The sequence below is a fragment of the Haemaphysalis longicornis genome, unplaced genomic scaffold (genome assembly GCF_048455015.1).
Source record: "Haemaphysalis longicornis isolate Haplotype H1 unplaced genomic scaffold, Haemaphysalis longicornis Haplotype H1 scaffold_136, whole genome shotgun sequence".
Taxonomy (NCBI): Eukaryota; Metazoa; Arthropoda; class Arachnida; order Ixodida; family Ixodidae; genus Haemaphysalis; species Haemaphysalis longicornis.
In genome coordinates, this window is record NW_027526241.1 from 600,312 (window position 1) to 618,072 (window position 17,761).

The 17,761-nt window shown below is 51.2% G+C and overlaps 1 protein-coding gene across 1 annotated transcript in view; it reads right to left on the reverse strand.

Moving 5' to 3' along the window:
* The window catches only part of LOC144164732 (sodium-dependent proline transporter-like), a 109,593-nt gene extending 100,723 nt beyond the window's left edge, over positions 1-8,870 (reverse strand). Inside the window, exons 1-2 of the mRNA XM_077695024.1 lie at positions 8,508-8,870; positions 3,667-3,866 (exon numbers count right to left, since the gene is read on the reverse strand). Coding sequence (XP_077551150.1) covers positions 3,667-3,866; positions 8,508-8,870 — 563 coding nt within the window. The remainder of the gene's footprint in view (positions 1-3,666; positions 3,867-8,507) is intronic.
* Between the last annotated feature and the right edge of the window lie 8,891 nt (positions 8,871-17,761).

Below are 17,761 nucleotides of genomic sequence, written 5' to 3' on the forward strand. Positions count from 1 at the left end.
TTGTAGGTGAGCATTGCCGGACACATACCGTACTTACCCGATTCTAACGCGCACTTTTTTCCGGAAAAATAGGTTGAAAAATCGCATGCGCGTTAGAATCGGATACGAAACCGAAACTGCCGAAACAGCGGAAATTTCGTCCCACCCATCGCCATCGCCATCTCAAGATGGCGCCAAAGCTTTTAGCAACGAGTTTTCGGACGCAGGAAGCATAGGCGCCTAGGCTTTTCTATTGGCGTTCACACAAACCGTGAAATCGTTCCACTTGCGCGCTGGATAACAGCAATGGCAGCAGCGGCTCTCACGCGTTCGAAACGAGCGGTCGGCTGAACCGTGCGCCTCTGGAGAAGCTCGCGGGATGGGCGTGCGAGGCGTGGGCCACGATCCCATCGACCATGGTTGAACGTTCGTTCAGAAGTGTGGCATCGCAAACGCGCTTGACAGCACCAAGGACGAGATGTTGTAGTCAGCGGAGAGCGACAAGGAGTGAGATGAGTGAGATTACTTCGAGAAATAAATCGCCCTTTTCTCTCGCATTCGTTATTCTTCCGCACAAAGTTCCGTGCGCGTTACAATCGGAAGTTCAAGTTTTTCGGTTTTTTTGCCAGGAAAATCGGGTGCGCGTTAGAATCGGGGGCGCGTTAGAATCGGGTAATTACGGTAGTTAGTTTCAGTAGCACCCCCTGCCTTTCCGTTGGTGGCCTATTCCTCGGCCATGCGAACTATCCCCAGCTGTGCATTGCCGAGAGCTGCGGAGACGTTGCGCGCGAGGTCTCTTGTATACGATAATGAGCGCTTCCGCACGACGACGCGAGCTCCCGCTCGAAGGGATCCCCCCTGATTCTGGGCGCATGCGCACGCTTCTCTCGAGGGCTGCGGCGCCGCTATCAGGTGTCTTTCCGTTGTAGAGTGGGTAATGCGACAGCTGCGCGACGCCTACGCGATAACGTTCCTCGCGGGGAGTTTTCGGCGCGTACGAACCCCGAACTTACGGCCAGTAACAACAGCTCCACTGTTAAAATATCACCCCCGTCTCAAAACGAGATGTCGCACAGCGTTCCTGCCGTTCACGTATGTTCGGTGCAACAAGTGTATTGTTAAAAACGAGGTAAATACTTTATGTTACAAATTGAATATAGAACGCGGATTGAGTCGTATGAAGACTGAGGGCGAAAGAACGAGCGCTTGCGGTGTGCACCTCGCTTGGGCGCCTGGACCGCGGCGGCGCGGATTATGCACGCCCGACGGGTGGCTCTACCGTACCAACTCGGATTACAAAGCGGCGGATGGTCGCGCAACTCCTAGTTCCCTGCAGGAGTTACACAGAGCAGGGGTCGGCCATCCGCAGCCCAGGGGGAAGTATTATGCGGCCGCCAGCACGACACCCGAACCCCCCTTTCCCCCCTACATTGGCCACTTCCTGTCTGAAAGCCGACATGGCAGATTTGACCTCAGATTATTCAGAAATTTGCTTTGATTGATTTGATTGATTGTAGGGTTTAACGCGCCGACGCAACGCAGGCGATGCGGCGCGCCGTAGTGGAGGGCTCCGGATTAATTTTGACCACCTGGGGATCTTTATCGTGCGCCGAAATAGAAATTTGCTTTCCCCACCAGCCGGTGAACCCGTCTGTCGGTAAGCAACTTTGATATAAATGTTTCCGATAGGTATGTTCATCACCAAAAGCCGTATTGAAAGAGTTCTTTTTTTTTGTTATACCTATGTATGTAAATTGCAACCCTGTGACATGCGTGCTGAAAATAAACACGATTTTTATACCAGTTTCATACATCATCGTCAATTCGCTGAATTGTTTCTCTTTGCCTGCAAGGCTTTCTCTCCCCCACGCCTTTCCCCGTGATTGGCCGTCCGTGTCCGCTTCATGCAACTTCGCCCTCCGCCTCAAAACGTTACCTACCCCTGACTCCAGTCTAAAAGAAAGCACGGCGCCAGTGTTCGGGAACGAGCCAGTGCAATGACTGCGTTTGCCTCGTTGCGCGCAAAATGTCGTGCAGGGCGATAGGGAAGCGGGCCGGTTGTTGCTCGATTTGAGAAGGCTAGACAGCGCAGTAATGGAACAAGACGACTTAGCAGACCTTGTCATCTGACTCGTGTAGTTCCCTCCATGCGCTATTTTACTATATTACGTCACGCAGCCGGAAGCACGGCAGCGAGAGCGCAAATGCTGGCGCGGCAACATAGGGAACCTCGATGCCAGCGCCCGAGGCACCCTACGACAACAGAGGCAACATCGCTTCTTGCGACCTCTGCTCGTGCGCGCGTCAATGAATAAAGCAGGAAGCCCCGCGAACATAACGCGTGTTTTCCTTTCAGCCCTTCCGAGCTGACGAGAGCAGGGAGATGGGGTGACACTTGAGAAACCCCGCAACACGTTTTCCAACTTTCTTCTAAATTTGAAAGGTTTTCGACACGTGGGCAACAAGTGCATCCGCTACTTGAAGTATTCCTCAGCCAAAAATTATACTGCTCTACGCCCGTCAGATAACCCAGAAACTCGCCCAAAATATTTTCCTCTCTCTTCCGGTGTTGGCGTTGTTCAGCGCTCGAATGACGTCATTAGAGCGACCTCGGAGCTATTGGCTGGCATGCTTTCAGCTGCAGGAGTGAACGCCTTCGATGGCCGCTCTGAAGAACACCGCAACGCAGAAAGTGAGGGCTCGGGCGCGCAAATCACGCTACCAGCTGGACAGCGCTTCCAGGCACGAAGTGTTGCGGAGTCCCTTGAGGAGTGGGAGAAAAAATGGGGGAAGCTCACACTAACGTGTAAGACTTGAAGGAGGCGAAGCTGTACGCAGCCTTCACGGCCATCCCCACGGTTTAAGTCCACGATTGCAGCCGATTTGCTTCTCGTTCGCTGCCGCAACGGCCTTTATTCCATCTTTGTTGCTGCAAGCCGGAGCTTGTCTCATCTTTTTTGTATACGTTAATCATTGGACATCACCTTGGAGGGGCGTACGCTATGGCGTGCCTTTCTCGTTCCGACCAAGTGTTGCCACGATTGCGGTGAACGCTGGAGATTTTAGATGCAACGCATCTCTTTAACTCGCCTTGTCCCGCGTCGTTGTCGCGGCGTAGTCCGCATCCCTCCCCCATTCTCCTCGCCGCGGCAGCTGCGCGCTTCACCGCTCTCACCGCAGCGCCATCTGTGCGTCAGCGCGGTCAGCGCGCAGCTTGCGCTCGGCTGCGCTCGCTCCCGTCGCCGTGCCAGCTGTGCGTTAGCGCGTAGCTTGCGCTCGGTTAAAAATTTTCACCATCTTCCCGCGAGGGGAAGCATGGGGTAGATGCGACACATCGGGGGTGAACATGCTGCATAAATAGGATACACAACAACAGCAATCCACACGCTGACATCGCTAACATATATAACGGAAACGCAACGGCAACCCCCGATGCGTCGCATCTACCCCATGGTTCCCCTCGCGGAAGATGGTGTAATTTTTTAGCCTATCTTGCCAAATCACCCTAAGTGGGTATGCTTGGCTTGACAAAAGCGCGCAAGGGACGCTGGGCGGTCGTCGCGAGGAACGCACGCGCGAGCGCTAGGCATTTGCTTGGTTTTGTTAACCGCGGGCGGCAGTCGCGAGGTACCGCGGACAGGAAAAATTCCGACTTGCTAAATAGCTTGGCTGCGAAGAGAGGCTCACTGGTAGTACTGCTCGGCGGACGACTGGTTGGCGGTGACGCATCCGTGCAGGTGCTCCAGGTAGTCGTCGTAGTGTATCTGGCGCATGCTGCCGTTGGCCAGCTCCATGGGCACCGCGCTCGTCTGGCTCACTTCGCCCTGCCCGTGCACGCGTTCCACGTCCCCGCCCAGCAGGGCCGTCAGCAGCGGCCCGCACAGGCGCTGCAGAGAACCGTGCACCAGGCACAAAGGAAGCCGCTTGTGTAGGCCCCCAGGTGGTCAGAATTAATCCCGAGCCCCCACTATGGCACGCCTCATGACTTAGGGGGAGCTTCGGAGCATTCAACTCCATAATGTGAATGAGTATACGCTAAATTGCAAAAAATTCCCCCGCATTTCCCCGAGGGGGAGAATGTGAAAGTGCGAATGCACGGTTGTCGGCCCGCTTGCGGCGCTTGCGCTCGGCCCCCGCAGCCCACCGCCTCGCCGCCTTCTCTTCCATCTGTTCCATCGGGTTTGTAGTATCACGTGTACACCACGCAGTTATCAAGCCGCTATAACGCCGCTGAGTCGCCAACGCACGCCGCTGACGACGTAGTTTGAATGTGTTAAAGATATAAGGCGCGTCATTAACACTGATATCACCGTCGCGTCCGTGGCTTGGTCGGTAGAGCGTCGCGCTGCGGCCACAAAGTCCTCGGATCGAAACCTGGCGCCGGATGCTGTTTCTTTTTAAATATAGAGGAGCACTGCGGACGCCGACGCCGCCGCCGCCGCCGACGCCACCGGCGGTGGATGGTTTGGGGTCGCTTATAAAGTGCATTCGCACTTAAAAAAAAAAAAAACGAACGTACGTTAGATATCTAAGATGCAACCCGAAATGGCAGAAGTGAAAGAAAACGTGGCCAATGCTCACTAGTGGGTGTTTCTTCATAGCTTCTTTGATGGCGCAATTTGGTCGCCCACGTGCTGGCGTTCAAAGGCACCGCTTTGTAGGCTGTGCGCAGGCATCAATGTATTCTGCCGCCTTCCGAAATGGTGTGACGACTGCTATACACTCCGGCCATAACGCCGTGCGATCTCATTCTAACGCGCACTGTTCTTGTCTATTGCTCAGTACAAATACAGTCTACAAACATGAGGACTTACGGCGCGCTTGCTTCCACGAGCATGTATCATTTTGCTAGGGAGTGAGCGAATACAGCGTAACATCCACCATTTTGCACCGGAACAAATACACAATAACGAGTGAATCCACGCTTATGTTTGCGGTTTGAGTTCCTTCATCCGCGCCCCATGGGCGATCTTTTTTGAAGTTTTGTGACAGTATAGATAGAAGGACATCTGCACACAGTGCGGGCTATCAGCTGCTGCACACATGGCTTGGGCCCATAATCTCAAACCGCATCCCACTAGCCACGAATCAGCAATTACGGGCAGCAGGAGGTCGCGCTGCTCAGCTCCATCCCCGAAGTACATTCTGCGGTCGTCTGGCTGGCGGAAGGCGCCGCCAGGGCCGTGTGTGATGAATACAGGTCAACGTACGCCTCATGAGTACACTCATTTGTACTACAACTCACGAGTGAGCACAATGATGAGCGAGTGCAGACCCAACCAAAAAAGTGAGTACGATTATGGGTACAGCCCCGGAAAAAAAGTGAGTATCATGATTGGCGAGTACACACGTGAGCACATGTACTCGCGAATAAAGTACAGTACTTGTAAGTACAGTACTCGCGGGTACTGTACTCGCGTGTATAAACTTTGGGGTTTGATCACGCACTCGAGTGGCGACGTGTGTGCACGAGCCTCACGAGTTTCGCGTCGGCTCCTAAAGAGGTGTTAAAAGGGAAAACTGCGGCTCTCTACATTCCCTCCTCCTCCGTGTTGTCGCTCTCGACAACCGCTCGTCATGAGGTTGACATAGTGAAAGCCCGGGAAAGCACGGGGGCTTCGCTCCACTTTCTTCGTTCAAATGGTTCGAAGGGAGGGGCGCGGGAGGCTGCTTGCATGCACAATGCAAGCTGGAGCCACTCTTTCTCGGGCTTCAGAATCGTTAGCCACAAATGCTTTTGCGTGTTTCATTTAGGCAAAATGGGGGAAAGTGAACCAGCAGTACCAACTGGCACTGACTGGAATCTTTCTCTGGCCCTCTTGCTATGGCTTAGTGAAGTGCATAAACTTAGTGCAGTGCGTGAATGCAAGTGATTGATTGCGAGAACAAATTAGTAGAAAAACTTTTGAATACGAATAAATATGAATACAGGTTGAGTACGAGTGAGTAAAGGCTTGTGCGAGTGAGTTGAGTACGAGTGCGAGTGCGGACAGATTGAGTATACGTGTACAAGTGAAGATTTAGTACGAGTACAGACGAATTGAGTGCGAGTGAGTACACATTGAGTAAGAGTGCTCGTGAGGACTAATAAGTCTGATTACAAATGACTTCGTGATGAGTGAGCAAGAGTGATTTTGAATGCAGACGAGCTTTTTGAGTCTGTGTTTGAGTGAGGAAAGCTTGAAGAAATAAAAATTGTGATTGAGTTTGAGTGAGTTCCTTCTGTTTTCTCGACCTATGGCAAAGCCGGATCCTCCGTCTCAGGTGCTGCGCTCAGCACTGATAACAAATGAAGTCTTCTCTCTCGTAATTTCAGTGTTGCCGTACATTCCTTCTATACTATACAGGGCGATCAAAATTAACTCGACAGTTTTTTTTTAATTAGGCGCTCAGCTTTGCAGGAAAAACCACCTCTACAGTGAGTTTATTCGCCCAGGGGGACATAGAATAAGGTGGTAATTATTGACGTTGGTAGCTTGATTAACTAAAATTGAATAAAATTTTTAGTGGCTGCAGTAAGCATACATGCTTGTATTGAGAAGTTAGACGCGATCGTGTTTCTACGCAGTTTTATTTGGCAGAATTCTTCTAGCGCATTCGTACTCCGAAACATTGAACTGCAAAATTTAATTGCCGTTCACATGATTACGCATGCTAGGCAGTGACTACCAGCGCAAAGCTCCTCCCTTTTGTTCTGTGTTTTGATAGCGGTTCCGCCTACTGCAGACTGCGATAACGCCAGCCAAGACCGAAAGGGCGCCATTTATCACTTTTGCCTATGCCTACACCCCGTTGTCAAACTAAACACCGTACGTGCACAGCAGGTACGTCACAAAAGGGAGGAGCTTTGAGCCGGTCTTCACTGTCCAGCATGCGTAATCTTGCGAATGGCAATTAAACTTCGGACTTCGATATCTCGGAGTACGAATGCGCTAGAAGAATTCTGCCAAATAAAACTGCGTAGAAACAAGATTGCGTCTAACTCTTTCATACAAACATGCCTGCTTACTGCAGCCGCTAAAAAAATAACTATTCAATTTTAGTTCATTAAGCCACCGACAGCAATAGTTACCACCTCATTGTGTGCATAACCTCACTGCAGCGATGGTCTTCACGTACACCCGCCCCATTTTTTTACCAATATCACGGGAGCGTCGACAGTTCGGTCGATCAGAGCCGCGTGGTGGAGTGATACGGCAAACTCGGCGAGAGTAGCCGCATGCAATGGCCGCTGCTGCCGTCGTCTGCCAGGCTGTTCCAAGAGCAGAGGACCGCACCCGATTTTTGTGTTTCTCTTATCACACTGCCTAGCCATACTCGAAATCTTTCTTCAAGACCAGTTTACTGGCGCAAACAGAAAACAGTAATCAGCGTTGCCGAACGAACATTGCGTTGAACGAACCTTGCGTTCGGCAACGCTGATAACTGTTTTCAGTTGGCGTAACGTGCCTGGTCTCGAACAAAAATTTCGGGTACGGAAGGCAGTATGATAGGCGAATAACAAAATCCGGGGTGGGCCTCTACTTTTGGAACAGCCTAGCAGATGACGGCAGCAGTGGCCTTTGCATAGTGCGCATGCGGCTACTCTCGCCGAGTTTGCCGTATCACTCCTTCCCGCAGCGCTGATCGACCGAACAATCGACGCTCCCGTGATATTGGTAAAAAATTGTTGTTCCCTTCCGTCGGCAGTGGTGGCCGGTTGGGTACAGCCATACACAATGAGCAGAATACTACACAATCAAACTGAAACAAACCGCCAACATGCAGCCTTGATATGGAATGTAAAACAAATATCAGCAGGGCGCTGTATTTCTTCTACCGTAAAAAATGGGGCGGCAAACTGTCGGTGTATTTTTACCGTAGTTTTCGAAAAGTTATAAACAATTTTTGCATACGTTTTCACGTCCTCAAAAACAAATTACAAAGAGTAAAATAAAAAAAAACGTTTTCTTCAAGCGGCGTACCACAAATTAGTTGTATTCGCATACCTCTAGAAATGTCGTTTCAAATCGCGCGCCATCAGCCGCAAAGGGTTCGCACAACATCCGACAAATGGCGACGAGTGTACTGGCCAGTAGGAAGACGCAGTGAAACATCCCCCTCGCGAGGGGCACGATAAAATGCAGAGCATTTCCGGGGGCGCACGACGTTAAGTAGTTTGCATTACGTTAATGTTGTTGCACTTGTGGCAACTGCTGACGAGAGAGCGCTCGTCAGCAGTAATTTGAATGAGTCAACGATATAAGGCGCGTTCATAGCGTCCCATTCTATGTCGGCTTTGTGGCGCAGTGGTTAGAGCACCATGTACATTGCGCTCCGCCCGCAGGGTCGAGGGATCGAAACCTGGCGCCGGATAGTATTTTCTTTTTATATAGTAGGGACAACGACGGTGCGGACCACGGACGTCAACGTGGGTGACATCGTGAGTTACTGAAATGCTCTGCATTTAAAAATTGGGCGGGTGTACATATGTGAGCCCCTAATCTGTCGACTTGGCCCTGCACACGCGGACGGGGGCGCTCACTCACAATGCCGGTGGAGCGCACGTAGCAGGAGTGCGGCTGGGCGCCCCAGGCGACGTCGCACAGCATCCAGGGCATGCGCGTGGTGAAGGAGGCGCCCCAGTAGAGCGTGCCCTGGGCCAGCACCAGGGCGGCGTCGAGCAGGCGCAGCGCGGCCAGCAGGCACATGCTGAGGCCCAGGCCCCGGCCCAGCGGGAAGCAGGCGAACACGTGCAGGGGCCCGCACGAGCTGAACTGGCCCATGCTCGCCTCCAGCAGGTACAGCGGCAGGCCCACCAGGTACACGAAGCCCAGGTACAGGATCAGGTACGCCCCTGCCGACGGCGAGACGCCGCTCCGCTTGGAGAAGGACCTTCGAAAGCCCGTCATGCTCTTTACCGGTGGCCTATAGGTCTGCGGCCACCAGGTTCCGTGACGTCATAGAAAAAGTATTGTGTGGTCTCCTCGCTTTGGCTACACTTTCTGCACCAGTTGGGGCGGTGCAGCACTCTCGCACTCGATTTGCCAGTGCAGCTAGCGCCACCTGCCCTTCGGCCCTCGATTTGACGCTGTGCTGCACGAGCCCTCCTACACTTCTGCACTAGCCTCTGTGCGAGTTCTCTCGTTCAAGGTGTAGTTTGCTTTGGCGCGTTTTTTGGTGCGCATCGTAGCAGACGGCTCCGCCATGATACTTGTGTCAGTAAACGGAGTAGAAACGACAGCGTTTGCCGTTTTAGACGAGAATGGTTGTCTCGTGCAACAAGATAGTGCATTTGTGAACGAAACAGAAGGTGAGTGCAGGGTGACGCCATTTCGAAAAAACAAAAAAACAAAAAAAAAAACGCCAGCGCGCGTACACGGACCGCGGCAGCCGGCGTTTGTGCACTTTTGCCGTCGATTCGGCCGCTGTACGGAAAGCGCTAGTGTAAGGCTGCACTCGCACTGAAAGAACTGGTGCTGCACTTGCACGACACTTTTGTGAACTAGTGCACAAAGTGCAGCGAAATCGAGGAGACCTGTGGAAAGCCGAGCTAGTTGAAAATGGTTTATGACTGGAACTGCGCGCACACACACACACAAACGGGACCACGGAAGAGAACACACATAACGCAGGTTTCAAGTAAATTTATTATCAGAAAAAACACACATGCAGGCTCTATCACAGGACTCTTGATATGGGGGCACACATGCGCACGGGGACTCCGCATACACGTTACATGTGCGGCTCTAGCAGGTTAATATCTGCATCTAGTAAGACCAGCGATAGGTTACTGACACAGTCATCTTTGTGAGAAGAAATCTTTAACGCTTCTACCAATTCTCTTGGCACCTGTTTCTAGTGGGGAATATAAAATATCTGTGTTATCGAAACACGGTGTGCAACCACATTCTACGCAATGGAGGGCTAAGTGAGTGAAGGGGCGGCCTTGGAGGCTCGACGAATGCTCTCTTATTCTGATGTCAACACAGCGTCTAGTTTGCCCTACATACACATGACCGCACGTCATCGGGATGCGGTACACGACGTTTTTCTTGCATTCAACAAAACGGCGCGAATGACGTACTGTACATTCTTGTGTACCTTGGGGCTGTTGTTCGAACTTCTTTCGAACGACAGAGCACACAGTATACTGAGCTCATTCTCCGCCAGTAACCCAGTAACTTCCTTCCTTCATTCTTCGTCAGTAACCCATCGTGTAACGTGCATGCGGAGTCCCCGTGCGCATGTGTGCCCCCAAAAGTCATGTGACAGAGCCTGTAAATGATAGCAAATTTAGTTGGAGACTTCGTCGTGTGTGTTCTCTTCCCTGGTCCCGTTTTTTGTGCGCAGTTCCAGTCATGAGTCATAGAAACATTGCCCGAAAGTGGCTAGGGAATCGTTTCTGTTGAATACGTATTCTTTAATATCTCGATTATTTGTTTGACTTAGGCGACAAAACTAGGTACTGTTGTCACAGGGACAAAAAGAGACTTTTTAATGAACTGAACTTGTAGTTTGCCTTCATGGGCCTTTTAAAGGAATACTCAAGTGAATTTGTCAAAGTTATGTTTTTGTTTGTATTCCATAGACTGGTTCAAATAAGCGCACTTTTCATCGTTTATCCGGTTGATAAAGCAGTTTTTAATTGATAAAGCGCGAAAGAAAAAATTAAAGACGTTCCATTCATAGAATAGTAGCTGTCGGAAGAGCAGATCAGTGATTCGTCATAATGGGCTGCAGCGCCGTTATCCGATGCATTTCAAATTTCCCGCCTTCGCAGTGCTCGCGCGCCCCCTGCCTGAAACTGTGCCAGCGGGAGTTCTGTTCTTTTTGCGCTTGATTTAATTTCGTATGCCGTAGCTGTTTTGCGTTACTTCGAACGCGCTATCTTTTTTTTCCTGCGCGGCTGGAACCTTTCTGGGGCATTTCCAACGCGCCATGTTTTTCTTGCGCGGCTGGAGCCTTTCTGCGTCATTTCTAACGCGTCATGACATATTTGCGCGGCCGTTTTTTTCTCTTAATATCCTAAAAACGAACCCAACAAGCGCTCCTAAATAAATGAACGCGGGGGCTGCCGGTTATATACACAGCTTTTGCCTGAAATGTACCTGCAGTTTTCTTAGCGCTAAATAACGGGGAGATGTATGACAAGCAGCAGAAGTTCACAAGGTTCGAACGGTTATGACTATATTTAAACCGCGTGGTTTGGAAGCCTCACTCCCTCACGCCGGTATACAAGGCTCCACCCGGGTCCGTTACCTCGCTGCGCCGCCTGAGTCGCATCGACCGTTAACGAGCTAAGACGACAAGGTGAGCAAATAAAGTGATCTGCCCTTTTAAAAAATATACCATAGGACATTTGCGGCGGCTGCAACAAGCAACAGCAACCCGCCGCGGTGGCTCAGTGGCTAAGGCGTTGCGCTGCTGAGAACGAGGTCGCGGGTTCGGTTCCCGGCCGCGGGGGCCGCTTTTCCTGCGCTTTTCTGAGAAATATTTTGAAATGTCAGTATCAGACAATTTTTAGTATACGTTATCATTGTGTCATCACGACAAACTGTGGCTCTCTAAATATGCTTACGTACAGTCGGCCAAATTTAACCAGCGTTCGCGAACGGAGATTTTTCTCTCTTATGATGTTCACATTCAAATTTTCAAATTTATTTTTTCTCTCAACATAATACAATGTCGATGTTCTCGCTGCTTATAAACCTGTTGCTGCAGCTTGACGTGGCCAGGGAGACAAACTGGCAGCTCAATGACGACTGTTGAAAGTACAGTGCGGTTATAACGAGAGATACAGCATGACTGTACCTTCGAGAAGGCCGATAAAAATCACAGAAAATAAAAACAATAAAATACTTGTGTCACGAGCTTGAACGCATTGGTTCGGCGTCATATAACCATGTGCAGGGAAAAGAACAGACCAGACAATTCACGCATATTTACGTAAACATTATAGCAAATAGAATTCAAAAAACAGTCATTTTCGACAAACGCATTACGTAAGGAAGCACGAGTTGGTGTTCCATAATTGCCGCTAATTCCCCGTAATTTATTTAACATCCTTGAAATGTTGTATGCCAATGACTGCCGAAGATAATTGGCTCGTGGGCGTACAACGAGCCATTGCCCCGAGCCACGAGTTGTATAAGTGCTAATTCGTATATCTAGACCACATAATTGTGTTAAGAATTGCTTAAATTTATCATTTGAAAAGTGAACTCGCGGTATACGGTAGGAATAAAGCTGCGTAATATTGATGCTGCTCAAACAATTGCTTAGTCGGGTGAAGATACGGGACGTTATTTATACGTCTGATAGCTCTAACAGCAGTAACGTGTTAATATTTTTCTCGGTTGTCGTGGCCCAAACTAAAGTACAGTAATTAAAGTGTGACCGGAAAAGTGAATGACATATTTCAAGTTTAATTCATTATGAAAAAAAGATATGCACAAAAAACCCTATATTTTGCTCTTGAGGGCTGTCTCACACAAAAAACTAATGAAGCTACACAAGAACTAAGCACATATTTGGAATCGGCATGAAAAACTCAATCTATGACCAAAGTTCCATAACTTTAGGTATAATATTAAAGAAAAAGTGTTTTCGAGGAGCATCTCCCCTTAATGTTCAGCGGAAACAGGTGGCGGCATCGGCACAGTGCGCCCACTGCGCATGCGCATGACAGTTTTTTGCCAGTAATTCAACATGGCCGTCCCATGTCATGCGGTGCGAGAGCACCACCTCCAATACTTCGTGCTGCTTAACAATGCCGATTTGCGAGGCCCCCAAGATATAGTGACGACCTTAAGACGGAACATCCTAGCAGACGATGGGACCAGCTGAGCGTTGTTTCTGAGCAACACAGCCTGTATAAACATTACCTAACGCGTGAGCGAAAAATGGCCAAACAGCCACTCTCCTGCTGCTCTCTCCTTCCCTTCCCCGCTACGTAGCCTTCCTACGTGCTTTCATGTCCGCTGGCCAGCACTGCTTCTCGGAAACTATGTAAAATAGTTGACAGTTTGTTTAGCGTTCAACAGTCGGTGCTCCTACACCTTCCTCTTTTTCACCATGCCTGTCTGTCTTGGTCCGTCGCTGATAAAACCGCAGGAAAATCACTTGTGCTGCCGCAGGCTGATTCCGTCTTTGCGTGCTTATCTACTTGGATCACGGACTCCGAAATTGTCTGAGTGGGGCATCCCCCCTCTGTCCCCTCCGCATTTCGGCCTTGTTTTGTCTCCACTGTTCGCACTCTGCACCGCTACCCACTTTTAAAATTGAGGACTGTACTGTAAAAGCGCCCGGACAGCGTGGCGGACCCCTCAGCTGCTTATCCTTTTTTTTCTATAATCTTCTGAAATGTACAAGCACGCGATATTTTGGAAAGTAATGGTAGAAGTGAGCGCCTGAACAAAAAAAAAAAATGTGCACGCAATTTTTTTCCCACTAAACCCTCAGAGAAAAACATCAGTAAAATATTGGCTGCACCATCCGAAAATGTCGGTTTTCCGTTCGCTATTTGTCTACCGCACAATTGATATGTTCTTGCACTATTTCAGTCCCGCCTCCGTCAGTTATCTTTGGAGGAATGCAGCAAGTATGAAGCGAGCGACACGTTGAACGAGATCCCCAGTGCGCCCCAGAACTATCGCCCCGTCGCGGCTAAGATGTGAGCGAAGCGGTTCTTGAAACCCAACAGGCAAGCTGACAAATACACGTCGTAGAAGTGGGTGCAGCGTTCGCGACTCGCGAGCAGTGACGTGAGGCGAGATGTCCGCCGGCGCGCCACATAGCGGATGAGTGCCTGAACTAAGCGTCCCTACCCGTGGCCTCCGCGATCGGCTGCCGGCGGCTGGCGCTACCGCGCATGTAGTGGTTGGCATGGAGGAAAGAAAAGTTATGGTTGGCATGAAGAGGACGATGATGTCGATGCATATGACGACGATTACTACTACCCAGCACAGGGTAAAGCGACGACGGAACATGTAAATAAACAACTTCAAAAATAAAAATGCGTGGTTACGTGTCCTTCACTGCTCGCGTAGAAAGAAATCCTGCACAGTTCGCTATGGTTGAAGCCTTCGTAGTACAAGCGTGGCCAGTATTTTTTTTTTTCTTTTTTTATCACAAACTAGTGGCATAGTACCCGGCGATGGTCGGGTGGGCATCAATACGAATGGGCACGGGTCGGCAGGCTGAGCCTCACGAGTGCACTCCCCCCCCCCCTGTGCGAGAGCAACTTGCGTGGAGCCCCGCTCACCACTAGCGAGTGCACTCGCGCTAGTAGCGCCATTTGCGGGGCTTTACCGCGGAGAGCGCCACGCTTGTACTCGTTGTTGGCTAGTCGTCGCAGGAGCCGCTCGCTGTGATGGTTGTTAAAGGGACCCAGAAAAGCTTTGTGAAGGTGGCAATCAAATGCATTCAGGTGGTAGAACACATAACGGGGGATTTTTGAGCCAAGTGTGAGCCCCATACGTTGTACGGATAATTTGTAAACAATTTTTGAAGATCGCCTTTCTAAGCCGATGAGCGCGACGCCGCAGCGAGCCGACTACGGGTGACGCAATGGCGAAGGCGCCCCCCTGATTCGGCCGATCGTCGGCCGCCGGCAACGTCACTGCCATCGGCTTCCGGCTGCTCTTCCTCGTTCCTGCGCGATCCCGAGGCAAAGGCGGGCCCGCAGCGATTGACGCGTGCCTAGGCGCAGGAATGTAGCTAGCGGAGAACGGAAGTCGAGCGTCGCGATGTCACATGGCTATTACCAGTGTTTCCAGCTGCTTTGAAAGAAGCAGAGAGGGAGAAGAAATCGATCGGCAAGGGGGGAGAGGTGCACTTAATTGCTTTTCGCGCAACTGATACTGAATGTAGATCAATAATTCCAACGGCATTGCATCGCTATATTGGTACTACGGGACAATACAGGTCTTTTGTAACTTTTACAAAAGGCTTTTCTGGGTCCCTTTAAGGTAGGATCGCTTTTAGCTTCTCGTCACTGCGCCGCTGGTGCTACGGGGCACCCTAGAATTAGTTCTCTGGTGGCGTGTTAATTTAGGAATATGATTTGGATGGCCTTCTGACGCCGTAATGCACTAAACTGCTCGCGGTTTCATGACTCATGGAGGATCTGCTGCACACACTGGCGTGCGAGGGGAGACGATGAGTGGTGAGCACGAGTGGGTGTGAGTCGGGACGGCGAATGGTGAGAGTGAGTGAGTGCGAGTGGTCACGGCACATGAGCGCGAGTGGTGCACCATGGAGGGCGCGTAATGAGCGTAAGTGTGAGAGCTGAGGGCGGCTGCAGCGCGAGTGAGTGCGTGAGGAAAAATATATTTTTCTGTGTGAGTGCGAGTGAGTGGCGCCCCGTTTTGCCGAGGTATGCGAATGGGTATAACTAGCGTAGCTTAGCCTTTATTTAGTGACGCTAGGTATAACGCCTGTGGAGTTGTCCTTTACTTGTCATGACTATAGTCTCGCATGCTGTCAATACTAGGAGGCGAGTGGTTATGGGAACGCGTGCTTTACTCGAACTATCCAGAAACGAACTGTGCCAACATGGTGTGCTCAAAGCGCTACTTACTTATCGGAAGTATTACCTGGTACGTGTGAAGGATACCCATCAGTCGCAGTTTTATAATAAAAAAAAACTCCCACCTCCCCTCGCGGGAACCCCTGTGTAGATGCGACGCATAGGGGGTTGTTGTTTCCGTTAGATTGATTCTCCAATCGCGTGAAACGTGCCGTGAACCACCTGCCGCGGCTATGACGCAACACAATCCACTTTAATTCAATCCAATCCAATCCAATGCCCCTCGCGAGAGAGTGTTCGCTATCGGAGAGGAGAGGGGGTGAGCGGCGGAGAGCGCAGCTGGCGCGGCGAGGAGAATGCGGGAGGGGCGGACAACGCCGACGACGACGACGACGCCGGAGGGACAAGGCGAGTGAATCAGATGCTCTGAATCTAATAACAGAATGCTACAGGCGGCGTGTGGTCGCAAATATTCCCAACAGAAGGCGAGCGCCATGGCCTCCGCGATCACCCCGCGCGCGTTCATGCTAGCGCGTTCACACTAGCGCTATGCTAGTAAACGTTTACTGGAGCAGCAAGAAGGGAAAAGGGAAGAAACGTGTGGGTCGACCCGTTATGGAGGAATGTGCACCCGGAATTCAACAAAGGCAGAAGACGCGTCAGAGCCAAGGCACCAACGGAGGTGCACGCGGAAGACCCCGACACCAGATACGTGGACGCAGCCTAATATATGCCGGCCGCAACGGCTTCGCGATCACTGTGGGCGACTCCAGAGGCAACGCGCGGGCGTCCGCCAGCACGTCGAGGAAGCAGAAGAGAAGAGCGAGTGCATACAGGCGGTGAGGAACTGCGCCAGATGAAGAAAAAAAATTGGGCCCATCTCCCCGCGAGGGGGACTCAAGTAAATGCGTCGCATAGGGGGTGGGTGTATTGCGTTAATGTTTAGTGTTTGGGGAGTTGGTGGTAGTGAATGCGTTGTATCAGCAGCTTCTTGACGTAGTTTGAATGAGTCAAGGATATAAGGCGCGTTCGTAGCCTTTGATTCTGTGTCGGTTATGTGGCGCAGTGGGTAGAGCACCATGTACCTCTCCTTCCGCCCACAGGTAGTGAATGCGTTGTATCAGCAGCTTCTTGACGTAGTTTGAACGAGTCAAGGATATAAGGCGCGTTCGTAGCCTTTAATTCTGTGTCGGCTTTGTGACGCTGTGGGAAGAGCACCATTTACCTTGCGTTCCGCCCGCAGGGTCGTGGGATCGAAACCAGGCGCCGATAAGTATTATTTTTTTATATAGTGTAGGGGGAGGGGTGCGGACCTGTTGTTCGGAGCGAGAAGGGTAGCGTCATGGAGGAAAAAATTCCCCCGAATTTCCCCGAGGGGGAGAATGTGAAAGTGCGAATGCACGGTTGTCGGCCCGCTTGCGGCGCTTGCGCTCGGCCCCCGCAGCCCACCCCCTCGCCGCCTTCTCTTCCATCGGGTTTGTAGTATCACGTGTACACCACGCAGTTATCAAGCCGCTATAACGCCGCTGAGTCGCCAACGCACGCCGCTGACGACGTAGTTTGAATGCGTTAAAGATATAAGGCGCGTCTAACACTGATATCACCGTCGCGTCTGTGGCTTGGTCGGTAGCGCGTCGCGCTGCGGCCCGCAAAGTCCTCGGATCGAAACCTGGCGCCGGATGCTGTTTTTTCTTTAAAGAGCACTGCGGACGCCGCCGCCGACGCCGGCGGTGGATGGTTTGGGGTCGCTTATAAAGAGCATTCGCTCTTAAAAAAAAAAGCTTAGGAGAGGCCCCCAGCTATCCCCGCGCATTGGCAAAAGTGTGGAGGAAGTCACGTGTTTTCGGCGGCCATTGGAAGTCGCGTTAGCAACGGCGTCCAAGCAACGGCCCGCCCGCCGTCCGCCAGTCATGGAGGAAAGGCAGCGCCTGCCTTGTCGTCCGATTGCGAAGATTGCTGCTTCGCTTTGCTGCGCTGTGGTCTTGCGGAACTCGAAAAGGATGCTGCGAGTTGCGCCAGCTGCGCCGATGTAAATATGTCATTTAATTTCTACTTGCAAGTGCACCTTGTACCGCGTCAAGCTTTTGCTCCGGCCGCGATCACGACGCGCCTATTGAAGTGCAGATATCGTGAACGCGCCGTCCCGTCGTACGCGCGGACACCCGTCAGGTAGATTTTCGGGAAGTGATACACGGTGTGCAGTACGTAGGCGACTTGCAACCGAACGATTCGCAACTCAATTTTTTGGTTATCGCCGCTGCATGTGGTTTC